Raw genomic sequence first — 14638 nt, forward strand, 5'->3', positions numbered from 1 at the left:
TTCGTCGTGCAATGCACTCGGCTTCCCCACAATCTTTGAAGATCCCGGTATCGGCGCAACCGTGAGCCAATCAAGGGCAAGACAAATAACGAAAGCCTCCCGCGAAAAAAAAAGCCCTCCGGACTTCAACCTTGCCTTCTTCCCCAGTTTCCACCCCCTCCACAATTGAAGATGGTGAGCCAACTAGTATGGCAGCGGGCTGCCGCCTCTCGCAGGGTGCGTTTGGATCCGAATTGATATATTGATGATCAATGAAACTGACCTTTGCAGCTGGCCGCACGCTTGTCCCCACAAAGACTCACCACCCGTGGCCTGGCCACCGAGGCCGCGTCGTCCCGGATGCCGCCCTACCCCAAGATTGTCCGAAACCTCGAGCAGGTCCGTAAGGTGCTGGGTTCCGACCGCGCCCTCACTCTTGCGGAGAAGATTCTTTACGCTCACTTGGACAACCCGGAGGAGTCCCTCCTATCCGGCACCAACAATGGTCGCGACATCCGTGGCAAGGCCAACTTGAAGCTGAAGCCCGATCGTGTGGCCATGCAGGATGCGTCAGCCCAGATGGCTCTGCTTCAGTTCATGTCGTGCGGTCTACCCTCGACTGCCGTTCCCGCCAGTATTCACTGTGACCACATGATTGTTGGCGAGCGTGGTGCCGATACCGATCTGCCGGCCTCGATTCAGGGTAACGCCGAGGTGTTCGACTTCCTGGAGAGTGCTGCCAAACGCTACGGTATTGAGTTTTGGCCGCCAGGTGCTGGTATCATTCACCAGAGCGTTCTGGAGAACTACGCTGCTCCTGGTCTGATGATGTTGGGTACCGACAGCCACACCCCCAACGGCGGTGGTCTCGGTGCTATTGCCATTGGTGTCGGTGGCGCTGATGCCGTCGATGCCCTTGTGGATGCTCCCTGGGAGCTGAAGGCACCCAAAATCCTCGGTGTCCGCCTGGAGGGCCGCTTGAGCGGCTGGGCCTCGCCTAAAGATATTATCCTACACTTGGCTGGCAAGCTAACCGTCCGTGGCGGTACTGGCTTCGTCGTTGAGTACCACGGCCCTGGTGTGGAGACTCTGAGCTGCACTGGTATGGCCACCTGCTGTAACATGGGTGCTGAGGTTGGTGCTACCACCTCGCTTTTCCCCTTCTCTCCAAGCATGATTCCTTATCTGGAAGCCACTCACCGTGGCCATGTTGCCAAGGCCGCAGCTGAGATCGCTGCTTCTGGTCCTGGTAATTTGCTGCGGGCTGATAGCAAGGCTGAGTATGATCAGTTGATTACTATCAACTTGTCGGAGCTTGAGCCTCACATCAACGGTCCTTTCACTCCGGATCTGTCGGTGCCGCTGTCCAAGTTCGCCGACACTGTCCGCGAGAAGCAATGGCCCGAGACCTTCGGTGCCGGTCTCATTGGCAGCTGCACTAACTCCTCGTACGAGGACATGACCCGCGCCGAGGATCTGGTCAAGCAGGCATCCGCTGCCGGTCTCAAGCCCAAGTCCGATTTCTTTATTACCCCGGGTAGTGAGCAGATCCGTGCCACTCTCGACCGTGACCAGACCCTGAAGACCTTCTCTGAAGCCGGTGGGGTTGTTCTGGCCAATGCCTGCGGTCCCTGCATTGGTCAGTGGAAGCGTACCGACGGTGTCCCCAAGGGCGAGAACAATGCCATCTTCACCTCCTACAACCGTAACTTCCCTGGTCGTAACGATGGAAACCGCCAGACCATGAACTTCCTGGCCTCTCCTGAGCTTGTCACCGCGCTCGCCTACTCTGGCAGCACTACCTTCAACCCTATGACCGACTCGCTTACCACCCCCAGCGGTGAGACCTTCAAGTTCCAGCCCCCCAAGGGTCACCAGCTGCCCGGTGCCGGTTTCGAGGAGGGCAATCCTAACTTTCTGCCCACCGCCGCTGTCCCCGATGCTACCTGTGAGGTCATCGTGTCTCCTACCTCGGATCGCCTGGCCCTCCTGGAGCCGTTCGCCCCCTTCCCCAAGTCCGACTTGGCCGGCCTGCAAGTTTTGTACAAGGTCAAGGGCCAGTGCACCACCGACACTATCTCCGCTGCCGGACCCTGGCTCAAGTACAAGGGCCATCTCCCCAACATATCTGCCAACACTCTGATCGGTGCTGTTAACGCTGCCACCGGTGAGACCAACGTTGCCTACGATGAGAACGGCGCTCCGCACGGCATTCCCGAGCTTGCTGAGCAGTGGAAGCAGCGCGGCATCGAGTGGCTCGTTGTTGCTGAGGACAACTACGGTGAGGGCTCCGCTCGTGAGCACGCTGCTCTGCAGCCCCGTTACCTCGGCGGCCGCGTGATCGTCTCCAAGAGCTTTGCTCGTATCCACGAGACCAACCTGAAGAAGCAGGGTGTCGTGCCGCTGACCTTCTCCAACCGCGAGGACTATGACCGCATCGATGCCTGCGATGTTGTCGACACTGTCGGCCTCTATGACGTCCTGCAAGCCGGTGGCCAGGGCGAGATCCAGCTGCGCGTGACCAAGAAGAAGACCGGCGAGTCGTTCCTTGTCCCTGTCCAGCACACTCTGAGCAAGGACCAGTGCGGCTTCATTTTGGCTGGTAGCGCTCTCAATCTGCTGGCCAAGAAGGCCAACGCGCAATAAATAAAGAAAAACAAAAACAAAAACAAAAGACTGTGAAGTGTGTCTTTGTCAAAACAAAAAGTCTGTTTCGGTCAGGAGTTGTTGTGCCGGGCTGAGGGATGCATTTCCTTTCTCTTTTTTTTGATATATTTGAGTAATGGCACCGCCATTGCTCACCCACTTGTACTTGGAGATTAGAATTTGTCGTGTTCTTTGCGGTCTAGATGATATCCAATGTGATCTGTATTCTACTTTTGTCTTCTGTCCATTTATTTGATAACGTTTTAATTGACCAGATAACAAAGTTGTCGAGCATCTTTTTTACTTCGATGAATGTAATAATTATGGCAAATTTCGACCCTTCTGGAAGATTACGGTGTCATCGACGCCCTTCAATTGACATACCCGGATTTTTGGGGGGCTGGGGGTTACGCTCCCGCTCGATGGTATATAAAACGGGGCTCTCGCAATCTGATACCTCAAAAGTATGACGCCTACCTATGAATCCCCAATTCCACAACCCGCTTTACACCGCACCAATGTCGCCATCTATCAAGGCAGTCCCGGCGAAGCCCTGGATCGAGACGCCGTTAATTGAGTCTGCAACATTATCCAAACTCGCAGGATGGTACGGAAATCCTTCTTCGCCTACTCCAACACAACCTGACCTACATTCACAGCAGAATCTTCCTCAAACTCGAGCTTCTTCAGCCTTCCGGCTCCTTTAAGTCCCGGTAAACATAAACTCCTCACCACACTCGCAATCCCCAAGCCTCCCAATTTCTACGCAAAACTAACAACTCCCCGCCCAGCGGCATCGGCAACCTCATTCTCGCCGCAGCCACCAACCCAGCCAACCAGCACAAAAGCCTCCACTTCTACAGCTCCTCTGGCGGCAATGCCGGCCTGGCCGCCGTCCATGCCGCCCGCACCCTAGGCCACCCCTGCACCGTCGTCCTCCCCACCAGCACGAAGCCCCTCATGCTCTCCCGGCTTCGCGCCGCCGGTGTCACAGCCGTGATCCAGCACGGTGCGACCTGGGCCGACGCAGACCGGTACCTGCGCGCACAGTTCATCGATGATAAGGCGGCCGCCGCGCACGGGCACGTAGCCGTTTACGTGCCGCCGTTCGACGACCCGCTGATCTGGGCTGGCGCGGGGACGATGGTACCCGAGATTGCGGCACAGCTGGGAGGCTCAGCTACAGGGGGCGCGTTCCCAGCTGATGCGGTGGTGTGCAGCGTCGGCGGGGGCGGGCTGGTGAACGGTGTGATCGCGGGGCTGTCGGAGTATGCGGACGCGAGTGGGCGCGTGGTGCAGGTGGTTGCGGCAGAGACACGGGGGGCGGACTCGCTGGCGCACGCGTTGCGGGCCGGCCGGCTGGCGAGTTTGGAGGGGATCACATCGGAGGCTACATCGCTAGGGGCACTGTGTGTGTCGGAAACGACGTTTGAGCATGCGCGGGCGCCGCCGGAGGGGATGAAGGTCGTGAGTGTTGTTGGGACGGACGCGGAAGCGGCGCGGGGAGTGTTGCGGTTGGCGGATGAGATGCGATTGGAGGTGGAGTTGGCGTGTGGGATTAGTCTGGAAGTTGCGGTGGGAGGGCAGTTAAAGAAGTTGGTTCCTGGGTTAGGGCCTGAGAGTCGGGTTGTGGTTGTTGTTTGTGGGGGGAGTAATATCACGGCGGAGATGATTACGGAGTATCGGGCGAGGTTGGAGGCGGGATGGGAGTAGGTCGGTGTTGGAAGCCATTAGAAACATTTGCATAGCGGGCATGTGTTTATGATAGGATGATTTTGCTTTTTGATAGACTATTTACCTTCTTTCGCTAAACTTGTCTTTTATTTATTTTTTGATGTTGTTTACTACTCTGCTCATTTGTTTGAAGAGCTCGGAGGCAAATATATATATCTGAGAGCATTCCAGGCCGTGTACTATAATGGTTATTCTTCAGTTGGGGATTCAATAAGTGTCATTTCTCGTGTATACAGCATGTAATAGACTCCATTCATAATCATCATAGCACAGCATAAGATATAATAACATGTCCAAGTCTAAAGCTCGAGGCAATAATATGCGAGGGGCAAAAGGGGAAGCAAAAAAACAAACAAACAAGAAAATCGGCCAACGCTCAAAGACACGTCTCCCCCAGATCCTATCCCACGGGACATCTAGCAAGAGAAATAACAGCAGAGGAAAGCATCGTGGCCGCAGGAGCCCATATTAAGCCACCTTCAGCAACCCGCTTATTCGCTATCGCTGGCGCTGTCCGAGCCATTGCCCTCGTCATTCTGGATCCCCTCCGCCAAGATGTACTCTGTCTGCGCAAGTAAATTCTTGATTTCGGGCTTGTTGTAGACTAGATCGGCCGGTTTTTGGCCATGCTTGTTGCGTACGCGTGGGTCACAGCCGGCCTCGCACATCATCTTGATCATCTCGAGGCCCAGCTCGGCATCCTTCTCATTGGCGTACCGCACGGCAGTGTGAAGCGGGGTGTCTTTGTCCAGCCGGGTAAGTGGGTCACATTCAAAGAATTGAATATCGAACAAAGCATCCATCACATCGTCTGTGGGTAGAATTATGGCATTAGCGGCGGGGAATTGTTGGGAGGGAAGGTTGTAGGCAACCGGGTAGGAGAAGACGTACAGCTGCCATATGAGGCACAGACGTGCAATGCGTGGTTTCCCAGAGGATCGGTCACTCCGTTGAAGAATTCGGCCACGTCTTCGTTTGACTTGTCCTCCATGTCATGCAGAACTTGCTCAATCAGGTGTGGCTGGTCACGTCGGCAAGCTTCCACAACCAGCTCACGGGGGAAGCACCCTGAGGTTCAAAAGGATTTTAGCAGGGTCTTCAGGAGAAAAAGCAGGATCCATGCGCTCACCTGATCGTCCGCCATTCTGTCTTATATCTGGAATTCAAGGTTTCTGTGAGGTGTAGAGATTCAACCTGCACGGGTTCAGGACGCGGTAATCGGGTGATCTGAAACGTAGGCAACCGGGCCTGGCAAAGTGGTGGGGTGGGAAATAGATGCAGGATAATACCGTGCAATTCTTGCAGGGTAGCGATATGTACACGTAAAAGGCTGAATCAAAGCAATCGCATTCGTTCAAGGATCGAAACACCGCCTAGCCGCTGCTTTCCCCAGGGACATCCCACGTCCGGATCATGTGATTTTCCGAGTCCCCCGCCGCTGCAGTTAGCCGCGCGCCTAGCTCTTCCCGCCAGAAAGAGAGAGTTTTGAGAATTGTACGAGCTTCGAGCCAGCGAGGCGATTGAAACGCAGGGATTCGTTCTCTCCGAGTCACCCCCGACCTATACGTGATTTGCAGACCTGTCCACCCGTGTGTGCCAGCCTGAAGTCGTCGATATGCCACTCCTCTGTCCGTGACCACCCCGCTGCACGAATCCGCACGAATCCGCACGAATCCGCATGAATCGCTTGCCCACCGATGACTGAGAGATGACTGACCCTCTCTGATTTAGTTTGCCCCAACTGCAGCAATGTGCTGACCATATCGCGCGCGGATTCTACCAACCAGCACCCGATGGGAATCAACCGGTTTGAATGCCGTACCTGCCCGTACCAGGATGTCATCCCGACCGGCCACGAATACTACGAGAAGTCCGAGGTGAAGGAGAAGGAGGTCGAGGGAGTGTTTGGTGGCAAGGAAGAGTTTGCGAACGCCGACAGCATTGGGAGTGAGTGTCTTTTGGGGACTCTATCTTACTTTGGTGGAACATGGTGGCTGACTGGTCCTCTCTTTTCTTCACTACAGCGCAATGCCCTGCCGAGAAGTGCAATGGTGAACGTGCATACTTCTTCCAGCTGCAGATTCGCAGTGCTGATGAGCCGATGACTACATTCCTGAAGGTAAGTCGAACCCCCTCCCCCCCTTACCGTCCGCGCCGGAGATCGCGTGCCTGACAGCTTGGCTAGTGTACAACCTGCGGTGTCCGGTGGAGAGAGAATTGATCGCCTCCCCGGGCAGCAACAGCCGCGATCATGTCGAACCCGGCCATTCTTCGTGGGTGTAGGTTGTGTGGATGTGTGGATGTTGATGTTAAGAGGCAGTGGAAATACCACGAAGGGGGGCCGAAGGAGGGGTATTGTTTCAGATACAGCGAGAAAATGGCGCATGGTTTGCTTCTCTAGCAAGGAGGGGGGGGGGGGGGGGGGATTATACAGGCGTTCCGGGCATTACAATTTGATTACTGCGAGCACATGATGATCATGGCCGCCATCAGCGAGTTTGAGATACCCAAAATTTGATCGACGTCAACGCGAGCAAGATCCGCGCACGGGTTCCCTAGCGGTCCGCTGTCTGGCAGAAAACACAAAAAATAGGGCATCCGGCCATAGAATATTGGGTTGGATTCAACCACGGATCCCCACCGCGTCGGGAGTCATTGACCACAGAGTGGAAGAGTATAGCGACCGCACGAGGAATACTGCGCCTGGAGACATGGTCTGGATGATTGCGCCAGTTGGAGCCCGCCAATAGCTACTCGGCCAGATTGAGACGCCGATGAATCAGGCATTGAGTTGTCGAGCTGGGTTCTAGCTGTGTACATGTTGTACCATATGGTAATAATCGTCGCGGGTGGCTACCGACAATTGATCTCCACCAACGTGGGTAGATAGGTATACACACCATCAGTCTAACCTGGCCTCGGGATGATCTCAATATAATGGGTTGCATGATAAATCGCAAAATCGCTACTGCTAATAATAACCCTCCAGGGTACATCCATTGTCATGTGTACGGAGTACTCGGTATCGATTATTCATTATCCCATGCTAGCCAACTTCAGTTTGTGATGTGGCAAAAAACAGCCCGTTTCCACTGCACAACATTGGTGAAATCATCCCGGTGGGGCAGGTTGGCGGTGACCGCGAGAGCCCCTCAGCCGCGGGGGTCAGATAAGCCCGACCAAAAAAAACTCTGCTCGAGCTATGAAGTATACGACTACACTGCCACTAGTAGTGGGGGCAGGTTCAAGCACAAGGGGGGGAAAATGACCACCATAGTTTTAGTTGGTCCTAACAATCATTCTGATCTCCTGGAGAACGAGGAAAGATGGCCCGATGCGACTGCGTTGCTGCCCAGTCTGATCCTAGGCCCAGTGGGAATGAACAACACGGGCAAAAAGAGTGGGCTGGAGGGGGCCGCCTTCGAAAGAAAAATTCGCAGCGAGTGGATCCGGGTGGGCTGGTAGGGAACCAGGGAAACGACAAGAGGCTGGGAGGTTGCGAGTACCTGGGTGCTTTGCGCAGGTGGCATAGTGGGGGGAAGTAGAGGGTACTTTGGAGGGACTGGAATCCACGCTAAACAGCCCACTAGACAGCCCACTTCCACGCAAAATCTGCGATGTGCCCCGCCCCGGCCCTTTTGCCCTCGAGCCCGCCTCAGTTGGTCCAAAGGTCCAAAGGTCCAAAGGAGAGCCCGGCATGACGGCGTGACGGGCGTGTGGCTGTTACTTGAGAAGTGCTTGGGTTGAGAACCTTGGGACCCCCACCTGCCCAATCGGCACACGCACTTGCCCTGTAACAAAAACGAGAAAAAAAAAACGAAAGAAAAAAAAAAAAAAACTAAAACCCAAAACCCCAAAACCCACAAAAACTCGCCTCGCTTGCCCCTCCATATAAGGATTTCCCCTCCTCCCCCCTCCCACAAAAATTTTTCTCTTTCCCCCTCGTCCGCATCAGTACGTATATCTTCCCCTCCCCCCTTCCTTCCCTCTCTTTCCTCCTTCATCCTCTAACCTCTCTCCCATTGTTCAGTACCTCTACGCACGCCGTAGTATCTGAGCAATTTCACAGGATCCTTCTAGTATCTTCCAAAGAACTACAAGAATTCATTCTTAACCGTCACCATGGGGTACGTTTCTCTCACTGGCGTCTGCTCGTCGACGCTTCATCGCGAGACTCAGTCTCGCAGCATCCCAGATCATATCAACTGACTCGTTTCACAGTAAGGACGACAAGACTCACATTAACATCGTCGTTATCGGCCACGTCGATTCCGGCAAGTCGACCACCACCGGTAAGCCGCTCCCCATCAATCCTTGATCCATTCTGCTCCTCTTCTCAGAAGAGGCCTGCTCTGTCTCGAACAGCGGCTGATTTTTCAATCACAGGTCACTTGATCTACAAGTGCGGTGGTATCGACCAGCGTACCATTGAGAAGTTCGAGAAGGTATGTGGTTGTCCCCTCCCCCTCGAGTGGGGCATCAGATTTTTTCCCCTTGATACAAAATACTAACCCCTCCTCACAGGAAGCCGCCGAGCTCGGTAAGGGTTCCTTCAAGTACGCCTGGGTTCTTGACAAACTGAAGGCCGAGCGTGAGCGTGGTATCACCATCGACATTGCCCTCTGGAAGTTCCAGACCGCCAAGTATGAGGTCACTGTCATTGATGCCCCCGGTCACCGTGACTTCATCAAGAACATGATCACTGGTACCTCCCAGGCCGATTGCGCTATCCTCATCATCGCTTCCGGCACTGGTGAGTTCGAGGCTGGTATCTCCAAGGATGGCCAGACTCGTGAGCACGCTCTGCTTGCTTTCACCCTCGGTGTGCGTCAGCTCATCGTCGCCCTGAACAAGATGGACACCTGCAAGTGGTCTGAGGACCGTTACAACGAGATCGTCAAGGAGACCTCCAACTTCATCAAGAAGGTCGGCTACAACCCCAAGAACGTTCCCTTCGTCCCCATCTCCGGCTTCAACGGTGACAACATGCTTGAGGCCTCCCCCAACTGCCCCTGGTACAAGGGCTGGGAGAAGGAGACCAAGGGTGGCAAGGCTACCGGCAAGACCCTCCTCGAGGCCATCGACGCCATTGAGCCCCCCGTCCGTCCCTCCAACAAGCCCCTCCGTCTTCCCCTCCAGGATGTCTACAAGATCTCTGGTATCGGAACTGTTCCCGTCGGTCGTGTTGAGACCGGTATCATCAGCCCCGGCATGGTGTATGTATCCCTAAATCCCCTTGGTCCTCAACCAGTTCACTAACAAGCTTGACAGTGTCACCTTCGCCCCCGCCAACGTCACCACTGAAGTCAAGTCCGTTGAGATGCACCACCAGCAGCTCAAGGAGGGTACCCCCGGTGACAACGTCGGCTTCAACGTCAAGAACGTCTCCGTCAAGGAGGTTCGCCGTGGTAACGTTGCCGGTGACTCCAAGAACGACCCCCCATGGGTGCCGCTTCTTTCAACGCCCAGGTTATCGTTCTGAACCACCCCGGTCAGGTCGGCGCTGGTTACGCTCCCGTCCTCGATTGCCACACTGCTCACATTGCTTGCAAGTTCTCTGAGCTGCTCGAGAAGATCGATCGCCGTACCGGCAAGTCTGTTGAGGACTCCCCCAAGTTCATCAAGTCTGGTGACGCTGCCATCGTCAAGATGGTTCCCTCCAAGCCCATGTGTGTTGAGGCTTTCACTGACTACCCCCCTCTTGGTCGTTTCGCCGTCCGTGACATGCGTCAGACCGTCGCTGTCGGTGTCATCAAGTCCGTCGACAAGAGCGCTGGTGGTGCCGGCAAGGTCACCAAGGCCGCCCAGAAGGCTGGCAAGAAATAAACGATTTGCGGATGATCAGAGATGCCGTGATGAATTTCTTTCCCAAAAACCTTCGCTGGATCGAGCTAGACTTTGCTGTGTAGTTTAAAAAAAATAGCTACATACAGATTCGTGACTCAAACTCTTTCTTCACAGTGCCCCGTAATGAATAGAACATATTTCCTAGATCCTGCACTAGCAGTATTTCTCGCGCAACGCATCGAGCTTTGTGCTGATTCGTAAATCTCTGTATTGGGGTCTCGCCTGAGTCACCTTCCTTGCGAAAACCCGGGAAATCATACCACTTGTGCGTTGAGCTCATACCATCTGTGCGTTTAGCTGAAGAAACAGGCTTTCTACCTCGCTTTGGCAAGTAGAAGTGCTGTTTGCAAAACAAGTGTAACAGTATCTTTGGTCGAGGCTGAGACAGCCTGACATACTAAGCATGTGAGCTCACAATAGTTAACCAGCATGTACACAGACGTTTTTCTACCCTTATTACCGAAGTCAGGAAGGAGGTCAGTATGGTAAAGTCCCTAGAGTGGATACTTCTCATGCGGTTGCAAAGCAACCTCGGTGTATTATATAGATATACGTATGTACACCACCACTATCGTTGAATCCTTTTCCTTCCTTGTATTACCATTGCGTGAGGTTCATTCAAATCCTCCCTTGCGAAGGATGGTAAATAGTTGTAGATATAAGGAGAAGCCTAGCCCCCAAAATCGATCTTACAGGAGTAGGTAGGTATAATATGAGTGTATTATCGTTATACTATGTTATTTTATGGTATGCTACTAAAATAATGGGTCAAATAAGTCCAATAGTCCAATATAGTTGATTTGGATATAGAGTGCCCATGAACACTTTGAGGCCACGGGTTACAAGGCCTATTTGCGCCTTTCATCGGCACCGGTTTCGTTTCAGGTACCTTTCGACCCATTTGAAGCTGGCAGGTGGGCTTGAGTAGCATGCAAACTGAATTTCTGACAGCAGGGTGTTTCTTGGTTTTTTTGGGCTTGTGATCTTGAATCTCTTATCGATTCCGATTATGGGAAGAAATGGACGGTGAAAGACAAGATAGAAATAGGAAATGAGAGGGTCTTCTAGAGAATAATGATTTATGTTAAAAGTTATAGTACATACCTGGACTAGGTTGAGAATATCAATAGAGCATAGCAAATGTTGATTTTGAACATAAGATCTTAACGGGCAATGAAACTCGAAAGCGAGTAAACATGTTCAAATTTGGGCAGAAGAGGTTATGGAAGACAACAAGATAGGTTGGTTTCAAATGAGGTAGGTCCCTGTGGTGATTTAGAGCTATTTGACTACCTGGAGAGCTTTGAGGTGTACTTCATGAAGACAGGATGTCTATGAGGTATCGTAGAATCGGCATCTCCATAGTACCTGCTTGGACTTATACAATCACCTCCAAAGCCTTCGTATAGTCCTTGTAGACAAGGCATCCAGTCAAAAGAACTTGAGTCCCTTAGCATGAACAGAATCTTCGAAGTGGAACAAGGATAAAAGCGAAAAAGGCCTTTGTGTATTTCCTGGGTATCAATCAATAGTAATAGGAAGGCCTTTGGTTTATATCATCTTTCCAAGGCAAGGCCAACAATCAACGGCGAAGAGAATCAGCCTAATCACTGTCTTGTTCTGATTCTGACTCTTCCGCAGCATTCGTAGCAGCACGCCTTGAAGACCGTCTCGGTCCCTCATCAACTCTCTGCTCCTGCTCCACCTCCTCTTCCTGCGGCCGGTACACCTCCGTAATCCCAAGACTCCTCCTCAATTTTGCCTCAAACTCCGCTCTGTCCTCCCGCTCCGCCTGTGTACCATTCCCATCTCCCTCAGAACGCCCATAAACCTCTCTCACTAGCCCTGCCACACCGCTCGTTCCGACCTCGATCTTCCCTCGCGGTCCAACCGTATACTCTACCCGGTTCTCGTCGCCATCTTTTTCCTCATGGCGCACTAAGTATCCCTCTCGGCGTAGCCGCGCCATGACTTTATCCTTCCGGTCGAACGGTGTGTTTTCGTCAGCGTTCATCCGCGCGAGGTACCGATCGAGCTTGTGTTCCGCCAGTGAGCCTCCATTCAGGGTGATCACTGAGATTAAGAAGGTGTATATAGCTGTGTAGGCGCTTTCTGTGCTGGTGGAGGGGGCTTTAGGCGGGGCCAGGATGGACATGTTACGGTATTTTGCGGGCAGAGTACTTGTTAGTACCCAGGATTTGTTGGTGCTGGAGGGCTTTTCGGTTTTTTGAGCGGCTATGGTTGGTTTTCCCTCGAGTTAGTCCTTTGCTTAAATGCAGCTGGAAAGTGAAAGGCCAAACAAGGAGCCTGGGATTGGGAAATACAGATGGCCGCAAAGACGAAGGCGCATGGGGATGTTAAGTACTCACCCCGCCGCTGTGTGATTGTTAATTTCTCTCTTGCTGGCAGCTCCGTCATCTCCATACCAAATTTACTGCGCAAGTGTTTCTGTGCTGTCTCGAAGACAAGCTTGAATTGCCGCGATCCCTGCTCGCCGAGGACTTTGGTGCTGATGTCGGGCCGCCGAATGGGCAGGCGGGCATACTCGCATGCGAGCGCGAGTCGCACCATCTTTCTCACCATGGCATCTGTATTTGAAGGGGCATCACCATCAGAAACTTCCGCGTCAGAGTCTGGTGTACTGCGAGGGCGCTGGTTTCGTGTTTGGCTTCCGGGCGAGTTAAGATCAGTCTGCTCGAAGCCGGCATTTGAATTGCGTGAGTAATGGTTTTATGACAGACATGCGGGATATTTACATACCGCGCGTCTTTTCCGGGCTTGAGACATGACTTTGACTAGCTTGTGGGTATGATATCTTGATTGAGTGTTGAAGTGGTGGAATAGCGAACTCGACTCGACGCGACGCGATGATCCACCACTGATTTTGCCATTTCGGGCTAGCGAGTACGTGCACGTGCTCTTATCTATGCCGAATTCTAGGACATGGATACCTGAGAAGGCAGTGCATTGCAAACTCAAGGGTTTTCACTTTTCTTTTTTTGTGTGTGTTTCGAGAATAGAGTACTGTAGAAAGAGTCTTGTATTTCTGGAGCCTGTGCTCAATTATTGAAGCCGAACAATTTTTTGAATCATGTCAAACTGTGCAACGAATACATAAAAACATATATCAAGGAGCAACAGCAACCAAGAATACCACAGAACACCGAAAGACAGTATAACTAGAAAAAGAAACACGCGACGTGCACAAAAATCAAAAACCGATCGCGAAAAGAGGTATTATTTTCTCTAAGAATAAACGACGATAAACAATGCTGAAAACAACTTGACAATCTAATCAGTGGTTGGTCTTCTCGTTCACCACCTCCTTGGCCTCCTCCTTTGCAGCTTGAAGCCAGGTAGTGATGTAGGCCAGGGACTCTTGCGAGAGGAGCAGGCTAGTAGTGATGACAGCCTTGCCGGAGGCGAAAAGCCCATCGCCACCACACTTCTTGTACTCCGAGCCGTAGGTGTTGAAGACATGGTGCTTGACATCACCAGCAACGCGCACTGGGTAGCCGGCAGTGTTATAGATGGTGCCGCGGATCTTTTGGGTGTCTTCACGGATGATGGGGAAGCGAGAGTCGATTCGGGTCAGACCCTGATCTCCCAAGGAGTCGGCGCGGGCCAGGTAGGGCGCCACATAGCTGTAGGGAGTCGAGAAATAAGGCAGGACCGGCTTGGCCAGGCGGACATAGCCCTGGTCGGCGTATTCAATGGACTTGGCACCATATGGGTTGCTCTTGAAGAGGGCGATTGAGTCGGAGACGACAGGATAGGAAGTGAGGTGCTACAGAGAGTAAGTCAGATGATGGGCAAGTGATGACGGTAATGATGAAGAGGATGGTGAGAAGCAGCCGGTCTGATGGGTGTCTTACGTTGAGGAATTGAGAATGGACCTTCTCGCCGTTGACGACTGGTTCGCCCATGGTGTCGGAGTTGGCGTGGGGCATGAAGTCTGGAAGCAAGAGGACGATGGAAAGAGTGTAAGAGAAAATAAAGGTCTCACGCAGCACCAGTGGCACAGAAAGGTAGGAAAGACAGAGTGAGTCTTGGAGTAAAAAGGAAAAAACTAGTTACGTCGAGGTGGGCTGTATATAGCTTTTTCACATGTGATTGCGCCCTCATTATGCAATTGGCCTCTCGAGGCCCCAGCGCAATCGCATCATCTGTGCACGACCAGGGATCGCGTTCCCGGCCCGTTCGATGTACTCAAAAGGCCTAGCTACAATTGCGATTGGGTTTATCGGTATTTTTGAATTTCATTTATTCTGACTCGATTATGGAGGTGATGGTGATTCGTCCCTTCCTTCTGGTGCCTCACCGTACGTTTCCTGTTGCTGCAGGCGCCCCTGGCACTGTGGACTTTCCTCAACCTGAGAGAAGATGCCCAACTGTGCTTCCGATCATGGGCTTTCTCAGTTACGCAATTGCC

The 14638-nt window shown here is 52.8% G+C and overlaps 7 protein-coding genes across 7 annotated transcripts; 4 read left to right on the top strand and 3 right to left on the bottom strand.

Annotated features, from left to right (window-relative positions):
- Nucleotides 1-171: 171 nt before the first annotated feature.
- N7462_006957 (aconitate hydratase ACO2) lies at nt 172-2625 on the top strand (the record flags this gene model as incomplete). The annotated part of the gene is made up of 2 exons (XM_057078675.1): nt 172-216; nt 271-2625. 2 exons carry the CDS (start codon nt 172-174, stop codon nt 2623-2625), a joined length of 2400 nt encoding a protein of 799 aa, XP_056931345.1.
- Nucleotides 2626-3143: 518 nt separating this feature from the next.
- On the top strand, nt 3144-4338 carry N7462_006958 (putative L-serine dehydratase; the record flags this gene model as incomplete). Its single annotated transcript, XM_057078676.1, has 3 exons — nt 3144-3232; nt 3285-3338; nt 3417-4338. 3 exons carry the CDS (start codon nt 3144-3146, stop codon nt 4336-4338), a joined length of 1065 nt encoding a protein of 354 aa, XP_056931346.1.
- Nucleotides 4339-4850: 512 nt separating this feature from the next.
- N7462_006959 (ankyrin repeat-containing protein ANK1) lies at nt 4851-5503 on the bottom strand (the record flags this gene model as incomplete). The annotated part of the gene is made up of 3 exons (XM_057078677.1): nt 4851-5170; nt 5251-5410; nt 5489-5503. The coding sequence occupies 3 exons, from the start codon at nt 5501-5503 to the stop codon at nt 4851-4853; spliced, it is 495 nt and encodes a 164-aa protein (XP_056931347.1).
- A 649-nt stretch (nt 5504-6152) lies between these two features.
- N7462_006960 (DNA-directed RNA polymerase III core subunit RPC11) lies at nt 6153-6580 on the top strand (the record flags this gene model as incomplete). Its single annotated transcript, XM_057078678.1, has 3 exons — nt 6153-6306; nt 6384-6478; nt 6545-6580. The coding sequence occupies 3 exons, from the start codon at nt 6153-6155 to the stop codon at nt 6578-6580; spliced, it is 285 nt and encodes a 94-aa protein (XP_056931348.1).
- A 1901-nt stretch (nt 6581-8481) lies between these two features.
- N7462_006961 (translation elongation factor EF-1 alpha) lies at nt 8482-10185 on the top strand (the record flags this gene model as incomplete). Its single annotated transcript, XM_057078679.1, has 6 exons — nt 8482-8486; nt 8581-8651; nt 8746-8804; nt 8884-9575; nt 9631-9805; nt 9856-10185. 6 exons carry the CDS (start codon nt 8482-8484, stop codon nt 10183-10185), a joined length of 1332 nt encoding a protein of 443 aa, XP_056931349.1.
- A 1624-nt stretch (nt 10186-11809) lies between these two features.
- N7462_006962 (MAGE domain-containing protein) lies at nt 11810-12993 on the bottom strand (the record flags this gene model as incomplete). The annotated part of the gene is made up of 3 exons (XM_057078680.1): nt 11810-12441; nt 12576-12897; nt 12967-12993. 3 exons carry the CDS (start codon nt 12991-12993, stop codon nt 11810-11812), a joined length of 981 nt encoding a protein of 326 aa, XP_056931350.1.
- A 508-nt stretch (nt 12994-13501) lies between these two features.
- Nucleotides 13502-14159, bottom strand: N7462_006963 (putative pathogenesis associated protein Cap20; the record flags this gene model as incomplete). Its single annotated transcript, XM_057078681.1, has 2 exons — nt 13502-13993; nt 14082-14159. Coding segments are annotated over 2 exons (570 nt in total), but the record flags the coding sequence as incomplete, so codon positions are not given.
- Between the last annotated feature and the right edge of the window lie 479 nt (nt 14160-14638).

The sequence above is a fragment of the Penicillium macrosclerotiorum genome (assembly GCF_028827735.1).
Source record: "Penicillium macrosclerotiorum strain IBT 26536 chromosome Unknown utg000007l_segment0_segment0, whole genome shotgun sequence".
Lineage (NCBI taxonomy): Eukaryota > Fungi > Ascomycota > Eurotiomycetes > Eurotiales > Aspergillaceae > Penicillium > Penicillium macrosclerotiorum.